The sequence below is a fragment of the Mus pahari genome, chromosome 10 (assembly GCF_900095145.1).
Source record: "Mus pahari chromosome 10, PAHARI_EIJ_v1.1, whole genome shotgun sequence".
NCBI classification, from domain to species: domain Eukaryota; kingdom Metazoa; phylum Chordata; class Mammalia; order Rodentia; family Muridae; genus Mus; species Mus pahari.
Window position 1 is genome coordinate 5,930,734 of NC_034599.1, and position 27,446 is coordinate 5,958,179.

The 27,446-nt window shown below is 37.9% G+C and overlaps 1 protein-coding gene across 1 annotated transcript in view; it reads right to left on the reverse strand.

The window, feature by feature from the left end:
- Window positions 1–27,446, reverse strand: part of Cntn5 (contactin 5) — a 1,169,992-nt gene that overhangs the window by 300,685 nt on the left and 841,861 nt on the right. Inside the window, exon 9 of the mRNA XM_029543057.1 lies at window positions 14,759–14,861. Within this exon, the coding sequence (XP_029398917.1) occupies window positions 14,759–14,861 (103 nt within the window). The remainder of the gene's footprint in view (window positions 1–14,758; window positions 14,862–27,446) is intronic.

Sequence of the window (27,446 nt, forward strand, 5' to 3'; positions counted from 1 at the left end):
AATGGCACAGACACAAATTAACAACAAGACCAGTGAACAGCAGAGCTCTTTCCAAGTGGATTACGTTACATTTCAATCTCCTTTCAGGGAAGATTGTACGTGGAATCACCTGGAATTTCATAGACACTATGGTTACAGGGAACGGAGATGACTGGTATTCCAAGATGAAATGCCCAGTCAAAAATAATTTATTTTAAAGCATGTCTGATGCCATAAGAAAGATATTTCATTAGTCTAGATTTTAGAAACTAGGATAGCAACATTTGTCATTTAGCTCCAGATTGACTTGGTCAATACATCGGGGTTTAGTAATGACATTTTAGCCTTAATTATTCCAATTCATCCTTTTCAAGAAGCTTGTGACTATAAAACACACCACTGTTTTAAGATGACCAAGAAAGAAAACACTGCAGGTCTGAGGAAGACATCCCTGCACTGTGATCAACATCCATATTTATGCATGGAATCTGTCAAACCTGTATTTTCTTTTAAGAGAACATGGTTGAGTATAATACAACCACGTAACTGGAGGTGAGAACATGCTCCCTTTCTATGTAGCACACACCGAAATGTCCTCATCACAAGTGTGGAGAGGTCTGCCTTTCTCTGCAGGGATATATAAAACAAGTGACCTGATTTCATAATGCTCCTTCCTTTGAGAAAACAGCCATAAATAAGACATTCAAAGTGTTTTAATGTAGATTGATTCAATTCCCATAAGAAACTAAAAGTATAAGCAAAAGTTTGCAAGTTGCTCAAAGCACATATTATTTGCTTGGGTTATATGAAACAGCAGCAGAGCCATACGCCCATCAATGGTGATTTCCAAATCTGGTAGTATTGATTAGATAGTTACTTTTGTCTAAAAAGAAAACTATGTTATGAATATTTGGCCTGAAAGTTATTTGTAGGCATATAGCTACCAAAGACTGTGACTGGTAACAGAAGGTGGATGGATGAGCAACACTGAATATATGTCTTACACTGTGCTCCTTCCATAACATGTGGCTATGATATAACACCCCGGTCAAAAGAATTTAGTGTGGGGAGCATATATATGGCCCACAATTCAGGTCATAATTCATCACTGAAGGAAGTCAGGGCAGGAACTAAAGGCAGGAAGCTGGTGGTGGAAATCTCGAGAGAACACTGCCCTCTGGCTAACTGCCCTGTTCATCAGCAAGCTCAAGCTTAGCCTGCTGCCTTGTACAGTTCACAAGCACCTGCCCTGGAAATGGACCATCTGCAGTTATCTGTGCTTTGCTACATCAGTTCAGAGAGAATACCTCACTTATACATGCACAGATCAACCCAATAAAGAGAGTTATTCAGCTGAGACCCTCAGATATCCTGGGTGGGTTGGGGGAGAGCTGAGCATAGCTACTATGTAGTTAGTTAGAAATATTCATCCTGTGGGGTTATTCACTTATTCTCACACATATATGCTCAAAAACATATCCATACAGATATGTTTTTCTCTCTCACACAAAAAATATCAAATTTAACTACAGCAAAGAAGCAAGACCTGCTTTTGAAAACCAAACACAGGGCAAAGGATTATCAATATTAAAAACAAAAATTGTAAAAATGAAGCAGAAAAGGCAAGCTCTACTTCCCTGCTTCTGATAATAGAAAATATCTAGTGAAGGGTCACAAAATGCACAGCAACAATAAATGAACCATAACGTACTTCAGAACCACAGGAGCTATACACTGTATGTAGGGACACTTATTTAATTACATATTTTGATGGTGAACTGTGAAGTCTTGTGGAAATATGAGCAGCAGTATCTAATGACATAATAATACTTGATTTGCAGTACTACAAAGGCATAGACAATTGTTAAATACTGTCTTAGAATTTATCCTCCCTTTCCCCAGTCTTAGAGGCATTTGTTTGCATGTTGCATGATACCATGAGAGAGATGTTCCAAAGACAAAGATGTAGGGTTGTCTCTAGGAACTCAGTTGTTGAAAACACTGAAAGCTGCAGACCAATTGTATAAATGATCTTCTGTGTACTGGGTTGTAGGATCAGAGGCACAGAGAAACACTAAAGTTACATAGACATGACACAGGTTCTAAAGGTCTGGAAAAACCTTGAAATGGAAAGAAAAAATAATCTCCACCCAATATAGAATAGGTATATTGCCTTCTTAAAAAGAATTTATAAAGCCAGAACTAATGTGGCAAAGGAGCCTGTCTAAAATTACTCCAGAAATCTACATAAATAGCCAACTGAAACAAATGATAACATGCTGCTAAACATTGTTTGGGTTATGAGTTAGTAGGACACTCAACGTTTGTGCTGTATATCCTCTTTGTCAATAATTTTCATGATTAGTAAAATTATCTTAGGGAGTACATCATACCAATGACAATTTAATCATAAATTATTTTTAACACTAAGAAAAGATGATTTTAATCGACCATCCTGCAATGACTAGACAGTTAAATGCCATAATGAAATTTGTTAGTTTTTCTTTTTCTCCAGTGTTAGGAAATTAAAAGACAAATATTGTTTCTAAAATTTGGGCTTACAGGACCATACACAACTGCACAAGACTGTACTGTGAGACTCAGGTTCTGAGAAACACCTGGCTTTGATTTTTACAGCTTTAATTACCTACCTATGTTGGATGCAGCTCAGAAATTGGCTTGCACAAAAGTTTATCCTCAGCTTACTTTATATACACATTAGCTGTCATTTTTGATGAGTGGGTTAGTTCTAGCAACAAATGCTCATCCAGCAGGAGTAGGGGTAGATTTAAGAAATGCTTTTGGTGATAAGACATAGAAGATGAGAAGAAAGAAACAAAACAACCAAGAATTTACAAGGGGATGGAGGTCAAGTCAATCATGCTGAGACTGTATCAGTAGATCTGGGCTGAGTGTAGGAATCTGTGAGTGGGATAGAGATCTGAAATCCCAACATAAAGCCATGAGCTATCTCTCAAGGGATAACACTAAGTAGACCAAGTGAAGAAAAGAAGCTTGATTCAACAGTCAAAATAAAAGCCCCATATAAGGATCAGGCTCAGTGATATGGCAATGATAAAACCAGGAATGAGATGCAGGGAGTCGTGGTCACCAACAAAGTAGATAAACTACAAGATCAGTAGAAAACAAGGCAAAGTCCCCAAAGAAAATGCAATGTCAGTAGAGTATTAAAAAAAAAAAAAACCTTGCATTTTATTTGCAACCAAGATGAAAAAGCTAATGTAATTCATCCGTCCTGCACCTGAACAGTGTTTCTGAGATGTAAATGAACTGGAAGAAGTAAAATTGAAGGTTTAGCAAAGATCAGTGCTGCTGGCTTATTGTAGTAGGCCAGTTATTAGGGTTGAAGAGAAGCATTGCTAAGGACAGAAAAGGTAAGTTGATTTTTATCACTGCATATTCAGATTCTTAGTTCTTGAAATCTTAAAAAAAAATAGAATTGAAATCACTCTAGTGATTTACTTCCAATGGTCACAATTAGAAGAAATAATCATGGCAGAATACATTTTTATTTCTAGTAAGATTTTAGAGTGATTTGGAGTCGGTTTCCCTATGAAACTGGAAGTCTAATACTGTAAGATCTCAGCATGGGAAAGCTGAAACATGAACACTGGTTTAAAAATAGGGAGACCTGGTTTTATGGCTCTAGTTTTCTGACTTTGCACAATGACTATGTGTGATTCACTAGTACTACATGTTTAAATTGCCAACTTCCTGTCAAGCCATTCTAAGAATTTGATATACAACATTTTAAAATTTCAAATTGACAGTCTTTAGTGACTTCCTGCGGTGGCTGTCATAGCTTGACTAATACCAATATGGCAATGGCAGTCACTCTGTCAGGTAAAGCTGAGTTCACAGCACAGTGATTCAGATAAATCAAAACACTTGTTTGAATCTGTGGACTATGATAGATTGAAAAATTAAATGTTGTCAAAACATATCACCAAGAATGGTATCTCAACTAAAGAGATTTAGCAGGCTCAGCACTAGATAAATCAAACTTTAACAGTAGCTATATGAATCTTAACCCATCATTATAAAAAATAGGTACCTAGTAGAATGTAGCAATTATTTGTAGTGGAAACCACATAAAACTCACAGAAACTTTGCAATGTAGGAACTGAAAATAGGGAAACTGGTTCACAGGAAACATTTCTGACTTGTAATGAGACCATGCAGATGTGATCAATTTCTAGGTCTAGAGAGAACTTCAGTTAAAAGAACTGTGATATTGTTGTGTTGGAAACATCTTTTATTGATCCAGTAGTGGTGAATTTAGGTATCCAAGTTTGTACCTAGGAATGATTCTGCAATGTAGAATAAGCTAAAATAAAGATGAGCTTTTTATGAGTATAATATTTTATAGCCCTTTAAGAATGTCAGTATTTACACATATCTGATCTCATAGTCCATAATCAAGAAAGAAGTCATTTGATGGAAACTACAGGGAGGTTAAGCACAAAGCCACAGTAGAAGCTATCTAAGTAAAAGTCACAGTACCTTAGGGCTTATCATATGACAGCCACTCCAATGTCCTGTTTATCCTAATATTTCTGATTGTCTATCACTGAGATTTTTAATTGTGTCCAGAAAGTCCTTCACTAGGAGAGAATGAGAATAGCCCTCACTGCTTGCAGGAGCCTACAGCAAATTGAAAAGTGACCAGGATTAGAACTGGGAGAGCGGGTTTGTCTTGGTGGAGTTCTGCCTGCTTGGTATTCAAGTGTACCCGGGTTCTCTGTTAGGACAGTTTGTTCTGGGACAACCCTGGGAAAGTTTCGAATACAGAGGCAGATAACTGTGAGTGTGAGTTATGAGCTGACCCTGTTTCCCCAAAACCGCATGACATATCTAAGTACAAATGAGCAAAGCATTTCTTTTCAAGGAAGACATTCCAAAGAATGCCGGAAGCAGTATGAACATCAAATGAAGGAACTTCACACATAGAGGGGCCTTGAATGTCTTGATCTAGCCATTCTCTACAGTCTGTCTCCCATCCACAGACTGATGTGAACTGACAGACTCTTCACTTGCTGATGTTTGGTAAAGCACCATCACCCTTGAGTACAACTTGAAATGAAAACACATTCCTGGTTTCTGCAGTTCTGAAGTAAGAAGCACTTCACAGAAGAATTTTTGACTCATATGTACTGTTTCCAAGTGAGATTCAAGCATTTTTTGATTCATAGACCCAATAACTGACTCCTCTCCCTGGGTCTTCGGTCAGCCTAATAATTTGGTAATTCAGTTTAGTCTGAATGGCCAATATCACATCAGTCCAATTCATTTGGTAACTGGCATTTCTAAACAAAAAGCATTAATAGAGCATCAGTCTGTAACTAAAGAAAAAATTCATTTGGCAGTCACAGACTAAGGGAGGCTTCAGGGGCACTTGTCACCCTCACAGTACAGAGGGGTGGGAGAGGAGTAATTTGAGATAATTTGGCTGAAGAGCAAGGAAAACAAAAATTACAGCAATCTCTAACATTATTAATTAATAAGTAGTACCATTTTTTTGCAACAAATATACAAAAAGAAAGGAAGAAAAGAAAGAAGGAAGAAAGGAGGGAGAGAAGGAAGGAGGGGAGTTCCTAGCCCTGGTTCCCTAATGGGCATGTAATAGTGCAATGGAGTGTAAAACATAAGATTGTAAGCCCTCATGGAGCTATAGACAGGAATTAAAAGTGGCAGGAAATTAAATGTATTTTTCTATTCCAGGTTTCAGAAGAAATGTGTAGAAATGTCCTTCTTAGTAATTATCACACTAAGTGATTCAAGGTTGTTTGAGCACTGCTGATCTGATTGTTGTGTTAATGGCTGCATGAACAAGATAAGGAACATATAAAGTGAAAAAAAAAAAAAAAGAGCTTTCCCTATAGCACTATTACCTGAGGCTCTTAGCTTGCAGGTTTGCCCTGGGAGATAAACTGTACTTCTTTGAGGCATATGGCATTTTTTATTACAGAGCAACCTCAAGTTTGCACTACTAACCACATCTTACTGCTTTGTTGGTGGCTATTTGACTTATCTAGCTATCTTCCTGTGGGCTACAAAAGGTCACATGGTGAAATAAAAGCTGCCAGGAAGCTGTGGCTAATGTAAATTGTGTGTGAAGTTTTTCAGGGCTTGGACATGTGGCCTGCATCTAAAAGTATTTGTTTGACCAAATCAGAAGTAATTCTATGGTTCTGCTATGAAAGCCCTATTTCTCACCCTTGAATTCAATACAGTTAGCACATTCAGTAGGAGTTGGAGTAAGAGCACTCCAGGCTTTCAAAAAGCCATCAGTTGAAGAAGATGAACTCAGTTGGGGGCCCTGTGTTGCATCCAATAGCTGACTGTGAGCATCCACTTCTGTGTTTGCCAGGCACTGGCATAGCCTCGGCTATATGTAGAGACAGCTATATCAGGGTCCTTTCAGCAAAATCAGCTGGCATGTGCAATAGTGTCTGCGTTTGGTGGCTGATTATGGAATGGATCCCCGAGTGAGGCAGTTTCTGGATGGTCCATCCTTTTGTCTCAGCTCCAGAAAGTACCCAAGGAGCTGAAGGGGTCTGCAACCCTAAAGGTGGAAAAATATGAACTAACCAGTACCCCCAGAGCTCGTGTCTCTAGCTGCATATGTACCAGAAGATGGCCTAGTCAGCCATCATTGGGAAGAGAGGCCTCTTGGTCTTGCAAACTTTATATGCCCCAGTACAGGGGAACACCAGGGCCAAGAAGTGGGAGTGGGTGGGGAGGGAAGCAGGGGGGAGAGTATAGGGGACTTTCGGGATAGCGTTTGAAATGTAAATGAAGTAAATACCTAATAAAAATTGGAAAAAACAAAGGAAGACGAACTCAGACAGCTGTCTCGGTGGAGCTGGTGAGAAGGTGACATAGATGTGGTCATATGTAAGTTCTGAAGGTGAGAGACTGGCTGTAAAGAAAATCGTGGGGGATATAATAAAGTGACATTTGATTGTCGCTTTGAAGTCAGAGTGGAAATGGCGATGGTAGGATATTTCAGACTGAAGAGACAGTGCTACAGGGCTTCAGGTATGAACAGGTACAGGAACAGGAACGTTGATTAAGGGAAGGCTTTGAGAGTGTGAAGTGGAAATAGTGCCACTGTTTAAGTTCTCACGTCTTTCCACTTGTCTTTTACAAAGCGGGGATCTAGAGTGTGCACACTAGTTGTGTGCAGGAACAGAGAGGCACTGATTCTGTTTGTTCCTTTTGGGCCCCTGCAGGCTGCCAGTGGGCTTGCCGGAACTAACTTTGTTCCTTGTGGGCCTCTGTAGGTGCTAGTAGGCTCGAGGGTGGTGACTCTCTTCCTCTTGGATTCCCCTACGCTGCTGGTAGGTTTCAGATGGCTGTGACTGTCTCCTCAACATGACATCCTGTCCACATCAGCAAAGAAACACTATTTGAGTATTACAATCATGCAAGACAAATGTCTGCAAGACTTACCTGAGTCGTCGTACAGATACCTCCATCCTAACAGGGCATCCATTACATATTACTATATATGAAATGCAGTCTCGATGACTCGAGATTTGCTTTGACTCATGAACTCAATGCTGTAGAGCCCTGAGTTCTGGGGTTACTGCCATGCCTAGCTGAGATACAAATTTTAATATTTTCAATACACTTATTTTATTTTATTTTTTTATGATATAAATAGAAAAAGTAATACATTATATTTGATATAGGATTATTCATATTTGAATGTGTTTATGAATAATTTATCTCTAAATATTTCACGCTTGCCTTGTGGCTATATTAGATTATAAACACTTCAAATCAAGAATCATACTTCACATATCTGTGTAGAAGTTTCTCCCACTGCCTCTCTCAACATTATTCAAACCAGGGACTTAAAAGTCAGAATCTGTTCAGTTAGACACTCACTTATTCTCACAAAACAACTGTGGTATCTGTTAATTGCACTAGTAGAGCAAGATCCTCGGAGAGCTAATAGATGATACATTAGATTTCACATTAAACCTTACTTAACAAGCAGAAGTCATGCATGTGTTGTTGTTAAGCATCTCCATGACTGACTGACCCAATGCTCATCATATGAACAACAAACAGCCACAATCACAGGGTTAGTGCTGCTGAAGGCTGAGTCCCAGAGAGCACGGGAATAAAACTTTCTGACTCCATCAGGGATAAGGAAAGGAGACTAGAGGGAGCACTAGAGAGGAGATGCCACACCTCAGTTCAAAAGCACATGACTTGTTTTTCCTAAAAAAAAAAGACCTTGGGTCACATGGTTCATTAGGTAAAGGCACTTGACCACAAACTTGTCAAACCTGAGTTCAACCAGGGATGCACATAATAGAAGGAGAGGACCAATTCTTACAAGCTGTCCTTTGACCTCAACACATGAACCATAGCACACAAATGACTGCCACCCCACCTACATCATGTACACACAAAATAAATAAGTAAAAATATTATCATTTTAAAGTAGATTTGGGGGAAGAATAAGCTTGAACACTCACAATTGAAAATATCAACAACTTTTACATTTCTAACACTGTTGGAAAGAGTCTCTGAAAGGAAACACTAATTGGGGCCCAAAGGCAGTCTTCTGTCCCTGTATCTACCACTGCCTTTCAAGATTTCTGTGTCCAGTGTTTAAGAGCGGGCATAGGCCATGCCAAAGAGAACTCTGGGCTAATGGCTAAGCAAGAAAAGCATGTTGCTCTTTATTTTACTGCTGTACATGCCATCAAACATCTGACTTTTTTTTCTGAGAACGTATTTGCACAGTTAGCTAAACCATCCTGCTTGACTGTTATTAAACTTTTAATGCTGTGGTTCTCAACCTGTGGGTTATAACCCCTCTGGAAACTGAACAACCCTTTTGCAGGAGTTGCATATCAGATTTTTACTTTATCATTCATAACTGTGGCAAAATTACAAAATAGAAAAAAACAAAAGTAATTTTATGTTTGGGGGCCACCACAACATGGGGGTGCATTAAGGGTTTGCAGCACGAGGAAGGTTGAAAACCACTATTTTAATGTTTTGTCCAAATGGTGAGGGGGATGGTAAGCAGCCAGCACTGTTTAAAGCAGGACTTTAAACAGTCAGACTGTTTAAAGTTTTCATTTTGAAATCTGGCCTGACCATTTCTCCTTTTAGTGAACATTACAACTAAATCATTAGAAGACAAATGGACATTATTAAATTCTTAGAGCAGTATAGGGGAATGTCTTCAACTATCTCTCCCCGTAGGCCATTTTCTCAATAACAACTCATTTTGTCAAGAGTTTCTGCATTACACCCAATCTGATCCTTTCAGTTTAATGCTATAGTGCTGGAGTTTCACTCCCTCTGTATCTTGTTGAGACTGGAGAACAGCTTGAGAGCAATCTCTTGATAATAGCTTTCCATATGCCTAAAACCGCCTTTTCTTTCCAGAGTAATTAATCCCTCTCAGTTTTTTACACCTTGCTATATTTCCCCAGCCATTACAATGCTCTAGTTCCCCATGGATCATACTGAAGCACTTCCCATTTTTCTCAGAAATACCTTTTGTGGAATTGGCCATCACGAAATAGAGTCTGTCACAGCTACTTTATAAGTTTCTGGGCTTGATATTTTGTAGTTCCATTTTAAAAGCAATTTCTAGGACTGGGCTAGTATATACCAGTCTGCCCTTCCACAGACGTCTGTAGAGAAACGAGGTGAGGTTTTGTTTTTTGTTTTTTTTTTTGTTTTGTTTTGTTTGTTTGTTTGTTTGTTTTTGTTCTTTTTTGCTATGTTTAAATTTAACTAGCATTTCCTTTGGAAAAAATCTTTCAGTTGGTAGGAATCTAAACTTTTCTTAACTTCAATTAAGTCAGTAATCTTTGGTGACATTAAAGATGGTAGTTTCATACACTATATACATTTGTTTTTCTCTAACTTCCTTTAAGAACACAGAAAAGTATAAACATATTTTTAAATTATTTGTGTGCTATAACTCATCAATCATATACTCTATAAAAACAGAACTGCTTGAAGGACAGACTACTAACATGCAAAGATGCTTTTGAAGGATAAACCACAGTCTGGGAGCCAGGGGATGAATGCTTACAGGTTTAATGTAAGTTCTTTAACAACCACACAGTTTCGAGCTTATCCCATTAGATGTTCATGCCATCCTCATTAGTCAAGAAAGTTCAAGTGAATAAAATATGCCATTGGTTAGTCTCAGTTTTAACCAATGGAGAATAATGTTCCTAGCAATAAAGGTTGACCTTAGTGGTTATCTTGGTCAAGGCATACATATAATAGGCATACACTTCGTGCCTGCTGCTGGATCAGGAAGGTGTGATATCAGAATCATATGAACAACTGGAGTCAGAATGGTATCTCTGTGGAAACAGGATTGTGCACATCCTGGAATTGAGTGAAATAGCTAGTATGTGGTTGGCACTAAAAGTCTTCAGACCTGCGTTTAATTCTTAAGTTTTTTCCAGGCTCTTATTCTACTTGTGTGTATAAGATGAAATAGCTAGCTCCTAGTTCTTGGATTTTATCTCCTGTTTATAAATGGGTTAACAACATTCTTTGAGGAATGAACTACATATAGATGATGTTTGAGTCAGTTTGACACAATATGAAAATAATGATTTCTGATTGTCAATAATAAGAGTTTATATTTATGGTCTCCTGCTGTTTAACTCACAATGCATCATTGCAACAAATCTCTGCCTGCCTTCCCCTCCCCCTGCCTCCATCTGTCCCTTTCTTTTTATCTTTTGTATATGATAAATGTTTCTTATAGTTATACCCAATCTTCTCACATATGATAAAATATGAACAGAATTCATCTTAGAATGAAAAGTGTTTGAATACACAAGGTGAGTATAAAGATCTGCTGTGTAGCATTGAGCTTGTAAGTAACAACCATGATGTTGAACACTCACACACTTGCTATCAGACTGGATCTCAGGATAATCCATATAATACTCTCCATTGGTACTCTCATATAATCAAAAAGACATAGAGAAGCAGTAAATCTAAAACGATGTGAAAATGAATGGAGGTAAGAATAGGTGTAAAACAGTGAAGACCAGAGAATGATTCTACATCTGTACAAACAAAGATGCTCAGATAGCCACAGATGGAAGGACAGAACACACACAAGTGCATTGTAGAGTATTATGCAAAGATATTATTTATTAATAAGTAGTTAATGCAAGTATGTTATAGGTAATAAAATCCACCATTAGAAATATCCTGAGTTCTGCCCATCTGGCGGATACTGGAGGAGGCACTAATGATGAGCAAATGAGGAATAGAGTTACAAGCCCTGCTTCTATCCTCGACATGGACACTGAGCTGACTCTTGTCTGCTTTCCCTGCCTGCCAGTATCTTTCCCCTAACCTTTCTCTGATGTCTACAACCAACCTCTTCTTTGCAAGATAACTTAGTAGAGGACTTCTAGTTGGCTTCATGGAAGCCAGCAGAGGAGATAAGAAATGATTAGAAATAAAAATCAATATGCCAGTTCCCTGGGGTTTCCTGCATCCATATTCTTGTCTGGGCCAGGGCAACTGTCTCTGCTCTGCCTAGTCTCCAGTTCACTCCCATCTCCAGCTTTTTCTGCTTCCTGTGTTGTGAGCTGTCTCTTCTCTTGTAGGCGGTATAGGTCCTCACTGCTGATCTATGGAAGCCCATTTGCTATGCCTTTTGCTTCCACTTATGACATTTACAGATCTTCAACTTGACCACTCCTGAGTTCCTTTAAACCATCTGAGTTGTAATCCGTTTTGCTCTAGGTTCCTGACTGATCATGACTCATAGTTAAGAACCAACATACCAGTATAAATAATTCAAAGTTCCATTAGGGATTCTGTAAGAGTAAATGCAAATAATTTTTGAACACAGAAATGTAAGGGTAAGTCTCTTTAAGGGAGCACTGAGTGGTGGCTTATGTGGAAGGAACAAGGAATGTATCTGGTCTAGGAAAGAAGAAATCTAAAGGCCAAGAGACCATGTAACAAAATGGAGTTGTGAGAACACCATTCTGGAATCCAGACAAGGACGGCCCATGAGGGACATCTGGTTAAAGCATATATGCACATGCAGTGAGAGGTATAGTATGCCCTGTGTAAGGTCCTGATTAAATGTAACAGATAGTGACATTCTAGAGAAAAGGCCCACTAGGGCCCTGAGCATCAGGAAAGTGGTCAGTAGTTTATGTAAGCTGTGATGAACTGGTCTGACAGTTAGTGGAAAATATAGTGTTCATGGTGGGAGAGACCACCTACTTCTTGTGATGCTAGGGAGGGATTCAAACAGGTCAAAATGTCCCTTTCGGTCATTTTTTTTTCCATGTGGTGGCAGGTGACTTTTAAGTACTGGCATATTTCCTTATATTGTTTCCCCCTTCCATCACTATAACTCATAGAAAGAGTATCAAGCACGTGTTTGTGTGGGGGGTGGGGGTGGGGTGGGAGCTTCCTCATTAAGGCAGTATGTCTTTTATTAAGCCTTCTTTTAAAGTTATTTATTTTAGTGAGTAGAAACAAACAAAAAAATTTGGGATGATAGACAAAATAAAGATTCAACAATATAAATGACTTGAACTATTGGGTGCCACCCAGAAGAATACACTCTAAGCAAGCACTAAGCATATTCCCAGCTTCCCCCGTCAGTCAAACACATCTAACTTTTAAATAACCTGCCTCGGGAGAGACTCTATGTTGGTTTTTCCCTATAAATCAAGTTTTCTAATCTGTTTCACAATATAACCCCTTTCTGCTTTTGGTGTTAGCACAGTTTTTGGCATTTAAGAATTATTTAACTGCAGGACATACAAAAGCCTTTGAAATCCCATTGGAATAAATTATTTTCCCATTTATCAAGATAAAGAGTCTGACTTTGGATGCTCCCGGGCAGATGGCAGGAACACCAGAGCTTAACGGTATCATCATCTAGTCTCGTGGTATCATCTCGTCTCGTGGTATCATCTAGTCTCGTGGTATCATCTAGTCTGTCTCGTGCACTTAACTAATATCTCTGGCTTTGGAAGTGTTATTTGGGCTCCTGGTACCCCAACACAAGCATTTTTTTTTTAATTTTTTAAATTTTTTTCTTTTTTTTTCTCTTTTTTTTTTTTCTTTTTTGAGACAGGGTTTCTCTGTATAATCCTGGCTGTCCTGGAATTCACTTTGTAGACAAGGCTGGCCTTGAACTCAGAAATCCGCCTGTCTCTGCCTCCTGAGTGCTGGGATTAAAGACATGCGCCACCACGCCTGGCAACACAAGCATTTTTATTCCTTAAATTATGTCTATTTATAGAATAAATTTCTTAGCAATTGGGCTGCGTAGATTTTATTTTGTTTTCTACCTACCATGATCTCAAATATGAATGGAAGTGCATAGACATGTTATCATAGTCTGTCTTAAAATTATAACACAAGATGCTGATGATGTTTCTCCCAAACCTCTAGCTGAATCTCTAATATTTACCAATATTTTACTCCCTCTATGGGCTGATCCTATTGTTATTCAGAAATCCACACATTTCTGAAATATGTTTATCTCCATATAACACTATGGGTGTTAGTTTAGCACTACTGAGGTTAAATGATTAATAACTCTAAAAGAGATACATTTATACAAATTATAATTATAGATCTTGAAAGGACCCTAAGTTCTTCTCATTCTAAAAATTACAACACTCTTTTTGAAACAAGTCCTAACACTATAATCAGAACTCCACTCCTGCTATACATGCTAAGACCCACACTATATCCAAAACTAACTAACAAGCAACACAGAGTTTAATCACTCAGAAACAGTGTCACTCAGACCAGCCAGCATGACAATGTGTTCTCAATCAGCTTTCATTTGGATAACATTGTAGATTGTATACATTAATAGCTTTCTTCTAACATTGCTCTTTCAGGAGACAGTAAAATACTCAGTCAGATTCCTCTAATTACTCTTATAGTCGAAGTCTCAGGGTATGCACATATATGTGGGCATGTGATTGCAGGTGAGCATGTATGTATGCATGTGCATATAGGTATCAGAATCAGGTGGCTTCTCAAACACTATTTGATTTTTAACAAGACAGCCTCTCATTTTTTGGAAGTTTGCCAAGTAGTCCTGGCAGACTGGGTATAGCAACCCAAAGGATACACTTGTCTGTCTCCTGGACACTCCATTACAAGAACAGATAACATGACTGATTTCATTACATGGATTTTGATGATTACACTCTCCATCTTACTCTTACACAGAGAGCACATCTTAGCACCTTCAAACTCTTGTTTTTCTTTGTAGTTCTAGGATTGCACAAGTCCAATATATATTTGGTAAGAATTCTACCACTGCACCGTGCCTCTTATAGCCTTTTAAACACCTATGGTCTTCACACTTTCAATAGCCACATCCTGCACATCAGTAGTTATGATACTTTGTCCTTTTCCTCTCCTTGCCTTCATGTCACTGCTGAAGGAACCATGAAGACAGTGCAAGGATTTTCAGGATCAGTAGACAGAGTGATGTGAAGGTCTCCTGCATTAAGCCAAGCTTCCTTTAAGCTAAAACAACAAATTCCCAAGCATCACTGTGTATAGAAATGACTTAGCAAATCAAGAGGCCTGGCACCTTGAAAATTCTCAGCTTCTCTTCTAAAAGCACTGTACTCACTACGGGACTTCTAGGAAAGTGAAGCCTAGCAAAATAAGTGATCCAAATAGCTGAGTCATATTTTAATAAATGATTGTGTCTAATTATGGACTAATATGTACTTACTTGCCAAGTGCAAAGCATTCCATCTTCACAGTTGTTCCCTTAGCAGCTGTGACCATGAAAGGAAAATGGACCTCAATTTTTGGCTCATATTCTCCCATCACACCTGGGAAATAAAGAAGAGGTATCTTTAAGCATAAAATTAATGTTATAACTTCTTTCCAGTTTTGGAGATATTACATGGAAAATCACTCTGGTTTGGTAGTTAATGTGCGTTGGATGACTAGAGAATTTTTGATATGTTGAAATAAAGAGCACACTTAGGGTCACTCATCATGGTGAGATACTAATCTTCCCATAAGAATGAGGTTGTCTATTTTTCAAATCATTAATCAGTATGGAGAGTTTAGATACTTATTTTTAAATATTATTTATTTAATGATGTATATGTGTATGTGCATGTACATGTATATGTATGTGTACGTATATGGCTATGTATATGTATGTGTCCTGGTAGGTGTAAGTATGTGGGGGTGCTCACTGAGACTGGAAGAGGCTATTGGATTCCCTCACATAAGAGTTCTAAGATGCTATTAGCTGTCTAACACAGGTGTCAACATCTAACCTTGTCTTCTCTGCCTAAGGGCATCAATTACTCTTAACCACTGAGCCCCAGTTACTATTTGTACAGTGCATAAATACAAATATTTCCCATGATAAATAATTGTTTTTAATTATAATATGTTATAAATTTATTTTTGGCATGAAAATTATATTAATAATATTTGTGTTCTTGATTTTAATTAAATGTATTTTTATTTATGTGTAATAAGTAATGTATTTTTATTTATGTGTAATAAGTATGCATATATAATAAGTATGCAAATATGTGTATGCAGGTGCTCAAAGAGGCCAGAAGTAGATGTTGGAGCCTCTAGAGCTGGATTTTCAGGCAGTCATGACTTGCCCAACATAGGTGCTGAGAACTGAACTCAGGTCCTTTGGAAGAACAGCCAGCATCCTTAACCACTAAACCATTTTTCCTATTCTATTAACTTTTAGTTTTAACTGCCTATCATATGCGAAGCATTTTCTAAGAATTTTGGAAGCTATAAAGATTAATTAGTCATGTACTTTGCTCTCAAGCATTCAATAAAGTTGTTTTTAAAGAGAAAGCAATGGTAAAATCAAATACATGGGGAAAACTATACAGCAAAGTGAAAGGAAGTGACACGTTTCATGAATGAGGTATATCCTAAATATTATGTGCACCAAAGTATTTCAGCAATGGGAAAAGGGGAGGAAGCTTAAAACCATTTGGGAACCAAGATAGAGAAGAACCATCTGTGATTGGAGACATATGTTTTCCTGGTTTGTGAGTGTGTGGAGGAAAGTGATGGTAAGCTCTGCAAATACAGACAAGAGTCCAAGAACTGAGAGAGTCCGCTGATCCTTGGAGAAAATATCCAGCCTCACTAGAAGTTGGATCTGCTGAGTCAGATGCACACGCTGGAGTTTGAGTAGAGTCAGTCCTGTCAACCATACAATCTCCATATTTTTGGAAATAACCAAGTCCCCAATTTTAACAATAATCGAAGGCAGAGGAAGGACAAGTGAACGTGCAATACAGAGAAAGAAACAAACCGAGGGACACCCAACACACAATGCAGTATAATGGAGGGGTCAGCCCATCAGGAACATGGTTTCCAGGTTGGGCACATGAAAAGGAAAGAAGGCAGAACTGTAAGCTGGAAGCTTTCAACATGACTTGCATGCATGAGGCCCTGGGATGGGCATCCACACAACATACATGAACATAGAGAAATTTGCAAGTATTAACTCTGAAATGTAGGACACACAAATAATTTTTTGAGTACACAGTTCACATAATAAATGAAGACAGAAATAGGAAGCACCAAGTGTGAGCATTTAGAGGTAGCAGTGGATGCCATAGATTGCTTGTGATTTTTCTCAATTAAAGGTCAGGGTATTATCTGTGGCCTGGTGGATTCTGGGATTGCTGGCATCAGTTGGCCTTGGGGCTAGTTTTCTCTTGAACATAATGTTTAGGATCTATGTGTAAAGCACCAGAGGAAACTCTGCAGTTGCAGCCAGACTCAGTTGCAAGGAGCTGAGTGTGTGTTTAAAGGTATTTGTGACTATGAATGTGTATGCTTGTAGGCTTTTATAGGAATGACTCTGCATGTATTTTTTTTTTGTGTGTATTTGTGTAATATGTGTGTGGGGGGACAAGGACAGTTTTAACATGACAGATGGAGATACAGCACACAACGGAGTTATCCCAGGGAAGGTAAATTTATTTTTGTTGTGATGAGGCATTGAAGACAAAACTCAAAGGGAAAATGTGTACAATATTAGCAAATAAGTATTGAAGACTTTAAGATTGTCCTTTCATCTTTGTATTAAAGTTTGCAAATCACTGTCATAACAGAGTCTGCTGACAGTCAGCCTGTGCCTTCCCAGAGCCAAGTGACCTGGCCGTACATCTTCTAATCTCCTAAACTGAGGGACCATGCAGTGCACATTGAGTCTGCCGAACAGTGTATTAGAGGAGTGCTCTCACAATGGTGTCACTTAACACCAGTATTTAAGTGCCCCACCTTCACCTGCCTCTCTCCCTCAGGAGTGCTCTGTTAAGAAAGTCCTTCCTTCCCCCATTTCCAAATTTCTTTCTTTTATATCCTCCTCACACTCTTATCCATTCCAGTGGGATCTGGTTTACAGTCTGCTGAGCATATCCAGTGATGTAAAGTTATCTCCAATGGCTTGTTTGTAAATGTGGTATCTGGACTCAAAGGCATCTTCATTTTACATTTGCTTAAATGAAACAATCTTCAAAGTTAGTAACTTAAAATAGATTCTTCAATTTCCTTTTCCTTTCTATTAATTTGATTATTCTTTTGCATCTCATTTATCCTGATGCAGATTTAATCTAAAGCTTTTGGTTGTATAAATATTGTAGAAAACTGGTAGAAATCAATCTCAACTCAAAAATATTTCTACTTAGTTACTTCTGGAAAATTCTATAAAGAAATCTTTAAAAAAAAGTATCCGAATCTCCAGTAATTTATTTTCTTTTCCTTTTTTCTTAGCATAAATAAACATTCACCTTTGGACACAATTTTATATTAACACAGAATATTCATTTTACTAAAACAGCTAAGATAAAACTATATATTAAAACAAAATGAAAAAGGGTGAATAGGAGGCTTTAAATTAGAATATCTGGTCTGAGCTGAACGGTAAGGGAAAATGCTGGTTCACTTTAGTTCTATTTCTAGAGCCATCATTCTGGGCACACAAGAAAGCACATCATTTATGTTTATGCCATGCTCTTTGACAGTTGATTAAATTCAACAATTAATTTCTGCTTTATATTTCACAGGGTAAAACTGACATAGCCTTTATTGTGTAGTACAGATGTGGTTTTAATGTGTCTGTTCACGTATAGCTTAAATACTAAACTTTTATGTTGAACAGGATTTGATGCAGAAAGGAGAAAAGCTTAAGAGACAGTGCATTAAAGATGGAAGTGTGTGGACTGCTTTCTTCAGCAAGGTGCCTTTTGATTTCCTGATCGCCCCTGGTATTGGCTAACTATTGCCTAAGATGCCTGATGTATGCCCTGGTGCCTTTGCCCACAAACCTGTCTCTCCTGATTGACTTGACAGCTCAACTTTAGAATTACATGCCATTAACACAACCTCAAATTGCCCCAGTTCCTAGTAAATAGATGCCCTCCAGCTGAGAGTCCATTACTCTCCTTCAGAGTCTTTATGGTTGTTGATTTCCTTCTTTATTGTGATTGCTTATGGAAAGCCAGGGTACATTTCCCTAAGTTGATTGCAGTTCAGACCATATTACTGGACAGAAAGCTGATGGCATGAGAAACATTTCCCCAACTTCTTAAAATTTTAGAATACAGGGTCCAACTCTACCTAGGGAAGAAGAACTTTAAGGGGTGGTAAGAGATTTCTCTGGGTACTTTGATGCACATTTATAGGACTAACATTCATGCATGAGTCCCACATGTACTGCAACCATCAGTGACTTACCTTGGTACTAGGGCTGTACAGAGCTGTGTTACTACCAGAGCTGAGCTTTGTGTGACTTTCTGTGGACTTATTTTTAGTTGGTTGTGCTATATAATAACAGTGTTACCTATTTCAGTAGACTTCTCTGGCACTTAGAGTAATCCTCATGTCTAGGATACTGGAGTCATGTCTAGTAAACTCTGACTGAGATGTGAAGATTTGGCAAATCTTTTTCTTATGTGTGTATTTGCAGTTTTGTTTACAACATATTTGTGACCCTATTTAGTATGCTTTTGTTTTTCAAGAATAACAGGTATTTTCTCAGGGTTCCTTCTGAAAACCAACAGGCCTATGACTCTGATAGAATGAGTTGGAGTTCAGGCACCATATTTCTATACAGTTTCTGCCTTCTGGTTAGAGGTATAACTTACTATGGACACCTGACTCAAGTGTGGTCAGTCTGATTAGCCTATTGTCTTATTCATCATACCAACTAATTACAGGAAGGGTAGCTATGGTTAAGATTATTTTAACTAGAGATAGAATAGAATCTAAGTTTTTGGTCTTTTTTGGTACCTGATGTTCATTGAACCTTCAGTCCATGGAAGAAATCATTCTGCTATTGAAGCGAACTAACCCAGTATGGATGGAATTAATTAAATGTGTGCGCAAAGGGAGACAGAAGTGATTGCTGGAAGCATGTTTCACATTTCTATTCAAGGTCAAGTCGTCTGTTCTCTCCCCAAACCTATTTCTCACTGAATAGGAAAGCTTTACTGACTTCAGTTTTGGGTTTTCATTTCACCAACAAGAACTGACCATTGTATTACATGCAAGACAACTGGTGGTGGCCCAATTCCATGGTCAAGCTCTTCTTGGTAAGACTCTGAAATAACCATATTTAAGACACTGTCCTAGACATAGTACAAGAAGGGGGTGATAAAAACCTGTTAAAGCAAGATATTAGGTTTACCCTATCTTAAAGCATTTTGCATTTTAGTACATATTTTTAAGTTAAAATGCAATAGGAAGCTTAAGCAACACATACACTATTATAGCTGATGAAGGGGGAAGTTAGCAAAGCTTAGGTAGACTACAGTGGGAGATGAGAGAAAGGAGAGATGCTGAACAGACAAATAATAAGAAGATTTCCATTATGTTGAGACAGTTTTCTTGGAGTTAGAAGATATGGGTGGTGGAATTTTAATGATGATAATGTAGAAAATATAATTTTAATAAACTCATAGAAGCTAGAGCATCTCTGTGGCTTGTAGTGGGTATTTAACTTTATTACAAAGACTATGCAGGTGCTGTGAGAAAATTTTCAAAATTAAATTGGTATTAGGGGATGAATAATATTTAGTTTGAAAAAATACTTTTTCATTTTTCTACAATGATTCTAGTAATGACTCTATAAATCTATGTGAGTACTTTTAGAAATAGTGCTTCAATAACCAATAGTTATTTGGTTTCATTTAGTGATAAGAAGTTGTAATGGTTAGTTTTAATTGTAATTTGACATAGCCAGAATCATCTGGGAGAGAGTCTCACTAGATGATAGCATATATTTGGTTGGCCTATGGAGAGAATCATAATAAAGTTAATTTTTGCAGAAAGTTACAGTTCACTGCAAGTGGTTCCATTTCCGAGGCAGGGATCCTGAATTATATAAGAGCAGAGAAATCAGATTGAGCACAGTCCATTCTATACTACGAGTCCACATCAGTCTTTGGAATAGTACTTTCCTCATTTCTTTTCTTTTCTTAAAAAGTCAGTGATGTCTATGGGTTTACTGATGGAATTACTGTTCTTTATTTGGTCATTTACAGCCTCACAGATTTCTTGTGAAGTAAGCCCTTCAACTTTAGTTTTCATGTGAGTACCATAAGTCCAACTGTTCTAGTCATCCTGTCTCTCCAGATTCATTTATTTGTTGTATTGATATGCCAACCTATCTACTCAAATACCATCAGCAAGGCTGGGACTGTTAGTTCTACTATTAGCTCCAGAGTATTCACCCCACAGGAATGCTCCATCCCCCAAGCCATCTCAGAATCTATGACTTGCAAGTTTCTTCTATACCTCACAAAAGAATCAAACCATTGAAAGATAATTATCAAATGTAACTATAGCAAGAAACAATAGCAGCTAGGACCTGATATTTATTAGACTTTAAAATACAGAATCTGGGTGTCTGAATGCTTAATGTTTTATCATTTCACATGCTGTTTCTACAATGAAACATATACTCTCTAAGGGAGATCATTACTAAAAATAACAATAGCCCACTATGATGATGAATTCTTTAAATGCATTAGAGGAATTAGCAATAATTGGGACTAGAAAGATACCATAAAATTTCTAGAATTTCCCACAATAGTCAGAGACTTATACATTTGAAAATATTTAGAAGAGATTTTTGAATTGACCGAATTTGAATTCTGTATAGATAGAGTTTTATGGAAAGGTATAATATTTAAAAATAGATTAACTCATTAGGCTACCATATTTCTGTTTAATTTTTATCCATCAAGGATACTTACATGAGGTGTTTACTCAGAGACACAAAGATTCTGTCTGGGTATGTATCTAATGAGTTAATCTCACTCTACTGTGGTTTTTACCTCTCTTCCATTTCATAAAGCATCTAATTTTGACTTGGCAAAATAAACCAATTGGACTAAATCCATCAGTTTCTATGTTATCCATTGTCGACCATATTGGGTAGCATTAAGCCAAAATATGGGCAAAAGAATAGTTATTGAAAGATAATTATCAAATGTAACTATAGCAAGAAACAATAGCAGCTAGGACCTGTTATTTATTAGACTTTAAAATACGAAATCTGAGTGTCTGAATAGATAATATCATCAATAAAATCCTTGTATTACAAGCATGAAAAACTTAATGTGGGCCCAAGAACCCACATAAAATGGGTGGCATGGTGGTCTATGCTTGTATCCCAGCACCAGGGAAGAAAGCCAGGTAGATCCTTGGGGCTGGCCAGCTGGTCTAGCCTTTGACAGGATTCAACACAATGATGGTTTGTGTCTCACAAGTCAGATCCTGAAGATCAAAACGGAAAACTATTCTCTGGCCACACATGCATCCCTAAACATGCACACACACACACACACACACACACACACACACACACACACACACACACGTATTTGTTTTATGTAGAAAAATGTGTGTTCAGTTTGCTGCCAACACAGTGAGAAAGGAATGGGGGTAGGAGTATGGCACAAAACTGGGGGTAATGAGACAAGGAGTAATGGAGAAGTAGCTGAAGGGATGTGTGTTCCCCTCCATACAAGGTCCTGGTTCTGAAAAGCTCCAAGCTGGCTTCAGAGCAGCATCATATTCTTGTTTAGTGCCAATATACGTGCGCTTTGAAAATTAACTTCATGAATCTACAAAGCTTCTGTTTACTCAAGCTCTACACTGCCCTATCCCAGGTTTGCAAATCTGTTGGCTTTATAGGCTTAAGTTGGCTTAGTAAAATCAAGGCTTAACAATGTAAGGGATTTGATGACAAATTCAAATATAATCTAGAGAGCCTTATTTCTCCAATTTTTAAAATTGTTGGTATTTGGATTCATGAATGATTTTTGAAGGTTATAATCTACATCTTCCTTATTTTTAACTTAGCTTTTCCTAAGACTTCTGAAGTTACAGAAGTAAATTGAAATTTACAACATAATCACAAGTCTTCTGTGACATTTGATGCCATGTACCAATCATTGTGGCATAGTAAAAGGTGACATAATAATGGAAATAGCTCTGACATCTCATGAGGCTTCTGTTTCATGCTAAATCCTTTGGATACACCCTCTATTCATCATAACCTCACTGAAGGGCTCTGTATATTCTCATCTTTAACTCTGAGGAAATTAACTCAAAGAAGTTGAAAATTTTCCTGAAGAAAGCAGGTGATTATTAAACGTTCTAGTCAGATTTAAGTGTCTTTCTCAGACATGAGGCTAGCCTCTGATGAAATTAGCCTCAGACAAATAAAACATGGAAGGAGGTTTTGTTGTTTTCTTTGATTTTGTTTTCATTTTGCATGTTCCATTTTTCTTTCCACACTTTCTTCCATGGGCCTGTGCACATGCTTTTACCTCCTTCTGGAATGCTGCTCAAATCAGGGCTATCAACAAACTCCTTGTCTCACTCCCTCTCCTCCTTTACACTCCAGCCTACTTGTGCAAATTTTCTGAGAGCCCAGAAGAGCTCAGATCTTGCCTATATACACAGCATAGAATTCCTGGCAATATTAACAATTTACACATTGCAACATGGCTTCCTTTATCTATACCATCAAATTTATTTGTTATCTCTCTGCCCACAAGCCTGTTGAGAGTGTACTGGTATGCGATGTTGGGGTTGCTCCATGAAATAAAAGATGACAGATAATATATTCTTTGTGCTTAAAATTATTATTAGTTTTACATCAATTTCATATAAGAGTTGCAAGAATCAAAATGCCAACATTTAAGGAGAATGGGAAACATGGCTTCCAATGACCCAGAAGTGGGATAAGAACCCAGTGAAAGTTTCTCTCAATCCATCATTAAATAGTGCCCTGCTAGGACATCTCTGTTCATCTTTACACATCTACATTTCTTCCTGTATCAACCTAGTTCCTTTTCTCTCAGAGAGGGTCTCAGTAAGACTTTCAGCAAACTAATCACCATCACTCTAAAGTGAAAATTATTCATCTCTGATTCTCTTGAAGGATTCTCTTCTGTAAAAACAAAATGCTCATTTGCTGAATTGACTATTTACTCAGTGGACTTTTAGCATGAGTGCTGCATTATGTTGCAGGTAGGGAAAGATTTGTAGACATCAGAACTCTCAAATTCTACTAAGATATCCTGAGGGCCCATTTCAGAGTTTACAATCTCTAAATCATCCTATCTTTCCCTTGCTATTTTCCTTTCTTTAACTCTGAATTCCAGATTCTTTGAAAGCAAACTGAGAAGGGCCTGAGGCAGTGGCCGGTGAGGAGGAGGGCAGCACTTTATGAAACACGTACCAGTCACCTATCTGTACAATCCACACTACAGGTTTCTGATCATTTTGGGAACTGCCAAATATCTCTTCATGTCATCATTCATGATTTATTAAACCAGGGAGTGATGAAAATACTCTTTAAGAGTCTGTATATCTTTCATTTTCTTTTTCCTTCATAGTTAATTTTAAGTACTACATTTTCAAGCAAGCCTACATGTGAAGAAGCATGTCATGATGTTAAGTAGACCTTACTAATTATAAAGGAAATTAGACTATGTATTCTCTTGATATATATTCTGACAGATAATTAACACACTGTGGAGAGGCAACCTCACATTCTCTAAAGATGAATCATGCGATTCTCAAGGATCAGGATAACCCCAATTTCCTTATGTGGGTTATTTCTTATTACTTTGTCTTATTTTACAGGTTGTACAGATTCATGCTTTCTTGCTAAATTTAGAAGAATAGACTTGTAGCATGTATTCCAAGGCAATTAAGAAGAAGCACATACTGAGTGTCTTAGCCAGAATCTTTGTGAAGTCCATCCTGTATATCTCATGCCAGGTGGACAGGAGGAGATGTTTCAATGTATAAAATGCTTGTTGCCAAAGTATGAAACTCTGAGTTCAGCAATTCCTTTTTATAATGCAAGTATGGTGCAGGGGTGAGGGACACATGGGTATCTTGAGACCTTGCTATCCAGCTGGTCCACCAAATAGATTCAGTGGGAGATAATATCTCAAAAAATAAGTAAGATGGATAGTGGTAGAGAAAGATGCAAGGTTAGCGTTTGGCCTCTACATGTTTATCTGTGAATATCTGTACTTGTCATACATAAACACCTACACAGACCCACATACATATGAACCACCAAAACTACAGAAAAATGGATCCAGGGATTAAAATAGAAATGAAACTGATACCCAAGTATGATACTGCTCTCCGGAAGGGAAGGCGATGGAATAGATAAAGCAGAAGACTTAGGACACAGTCTTTATTCCAGATTTGTCACCTATTGTCACATGTAGGCATAGGTCTGGCTCTTGTTGACAGCTGACCATAAAAACAAAGAGTAAAATGATTCTGTAGTGAGACAAGAATAAATACACTCTACCCATCATAATTGCAGACTATAAAAATTATCTGCATTGTGTATTTGTGTTTATGTGAGTGCATATTAGTGTGTCATATATGTGTGTAACTGTTTGTAGGCATGTATGTATTGTGTATGTGTAGTATATGCATATTTGTGAGTGAGAATGTATATGTGTGTATATGTGTATTTATATGTGAGTGTGTTTGTGTGTCTGTGTACGTGAATGTGTGTGTTTGTGTGTGTGTGTGTGTAGATGTATAGCATTCATAATGCTATTTGATTGTCTTGGGGAAAATGTTCTGTATATAAAGTGCTTATCTTAAAACCATGCTGACCTGCATTTGATCCCCAGAACCTACATAAAGTGCCTGTGTGGAAGCTCAACTGATCCCAGTGCTATGGAGGCAGAGTCAGGAGGATGGCTGGGGCTGTGAGGCAGCTGGCCTAGCCGAATGGTGCCTTCAGGACTTCAACTTGAAAGGTTTCAACTCAAAGATATGGATAGAAATCTAGTGAAGAACAGTCTCTGAAGTTGACCTCTGGCCTCACAGTAACATGAATGAGAATGGTACACCTCCACATCTCTTACATGCAATAATACACATGAGAATGTCATGCATATTCCTCTCCTACACATAACAACACACATGAAAATGGCATGCATTCCCCGAGATAATCAAATAGCATCGTTAATGCTATACATCTACACACACATACACACACACTCACACACATTCACATACCTCTCCTATATACAGTAATACACATGAGAATGGCACCAATCCACTTCTCTAACATACAACAACACACATGTGAATGACATGCATCTATCTCTCCTACATACAACTCCACACGAGTGGCATGTAGCCACCTTTCTTACATACAACAACATACATAAGAATGGCACCTATCCACCTATCTCATGTATAAAATATCAGCCACAGAATATGTGTGAAACCTTCAGTGTCAGAACGATTTAGTCAGTCTCCAGCCTTCCATTTTCCTCACTGATTCTTGTCTACACTACTAAATGACAAAGGTTATGAAACAGGAAGATAAATCAATAAGTTTTAAAACAAACTGAATAATCGCAAAATATATTGGCCTAAGTCAGTTACCACCCAGACTGTATATTGTGAAGAATACAATACTCATTTGCATATCTGAGTTATAGCATATTTTTTAAAGAAAATTAGGTTTTTTTTCATTTTGTAGTAAGTATATAAACCAACTCATTATGATAAACTGTGGGGCAAACTATCCTAAATATTACAGATTGTTTTCTGGAAGTACATTTAAAATGTTCAGGATCCAAGAACTGATTTCTTTCTTTCTTCTTTTTCTTTCTTCTTTCTTTCTTTCTTTCTTTCTTTCTTTCTTTCTTTCTTTCTTTCTTTCTTTCTTTCTTTCTTTCTTTCTTTTTTTTGTTTTTGTTTTTTTGTTTTTTGAGACAGGGTTTCTCTGTATAGTCCTGGCTTTCCTGGAACTCACTTTGTAGACCAGGCTGGCCTTGAACTCAGAAATCCACCTGCCTCTGCCTTCCGAGTGCTGGGATTAAAGGTGTGTGACACCACGCCCAGCTAAGAACTGATTTCTAACAAAAAATAAATTCCATTGTTCTTTCTGGGTAGAAGAAACCTTAAAATGTACTACATAAATTATTCAATTATAGGCAAATTAACTGGGATGAATTGTAAGAGTTAATTCTGAGGAAGAAAATTGGAGGCAATGATTTTAAGTGATTTGGTTTAAGATTATTTTTAAACACCTCACTAGGTGTTCAGACAAGAGTCTGGCACATGGTTAGCAGAACAGACTAAGGCAAGGATAACATACTAAAGTGAAAAATCAGCAATTTGTTCATAGAAAGATTATCCAAACAAAGGGACAAGAAGAGTTGCCCTATGCAGTGGCTCAACTATGAGGACAGCCCACCACAGAACAAAATCAGGGTATGGGGTGTGCTTCAAGGTGCATTTAATGTTGCTGCACATTCTTTTTTTATTATTAGATATTCTCTTCATTTACATTTCAAATGTTATCCCTAAAGTCCCCTATACCCTCCCCCTGCCATGTTCCCCAACCCACCCACTCCCACTTCCTGGCCCTGGCGTTCCCCTGTACTGGGGCATATAATCTTGCAAGACCAAGGGCCTCTCCTCCCAATGATGGCCAACTAAGCCATCTTCTGCTACATCTGTAAATAGAGACAAGAGCTCTGGGGGTATAGGTTAGTTCATATTGTTGTTCCTCCTATAAGGTTGCAGACCCCTTCAGCTCCTTGGGTACTTTCTCAAGCTCCTCCATTGGGGGCCCTGTGTTCCAACCAACAGATGAGTGTGAGCATCCACTTCTGTATTTGCAAGGCATTAGCATAGGCTCACAAGAGACAGCTATATCAGGGTCCTGTCAGAAAAATCTTGCTGGCATATGCAATAGTGTCTGGGTTTGATGGCTGCTTATGGGATGGATCCCTGGATGGGGCAGTCTCTGGATGGTCCTTCCTTCTCTCTCTGCTCCAAAGTTTCTCTCCCTCCAATGGTATTTTGTTCCCTATTCCAAGGAGGAATGAAGTATC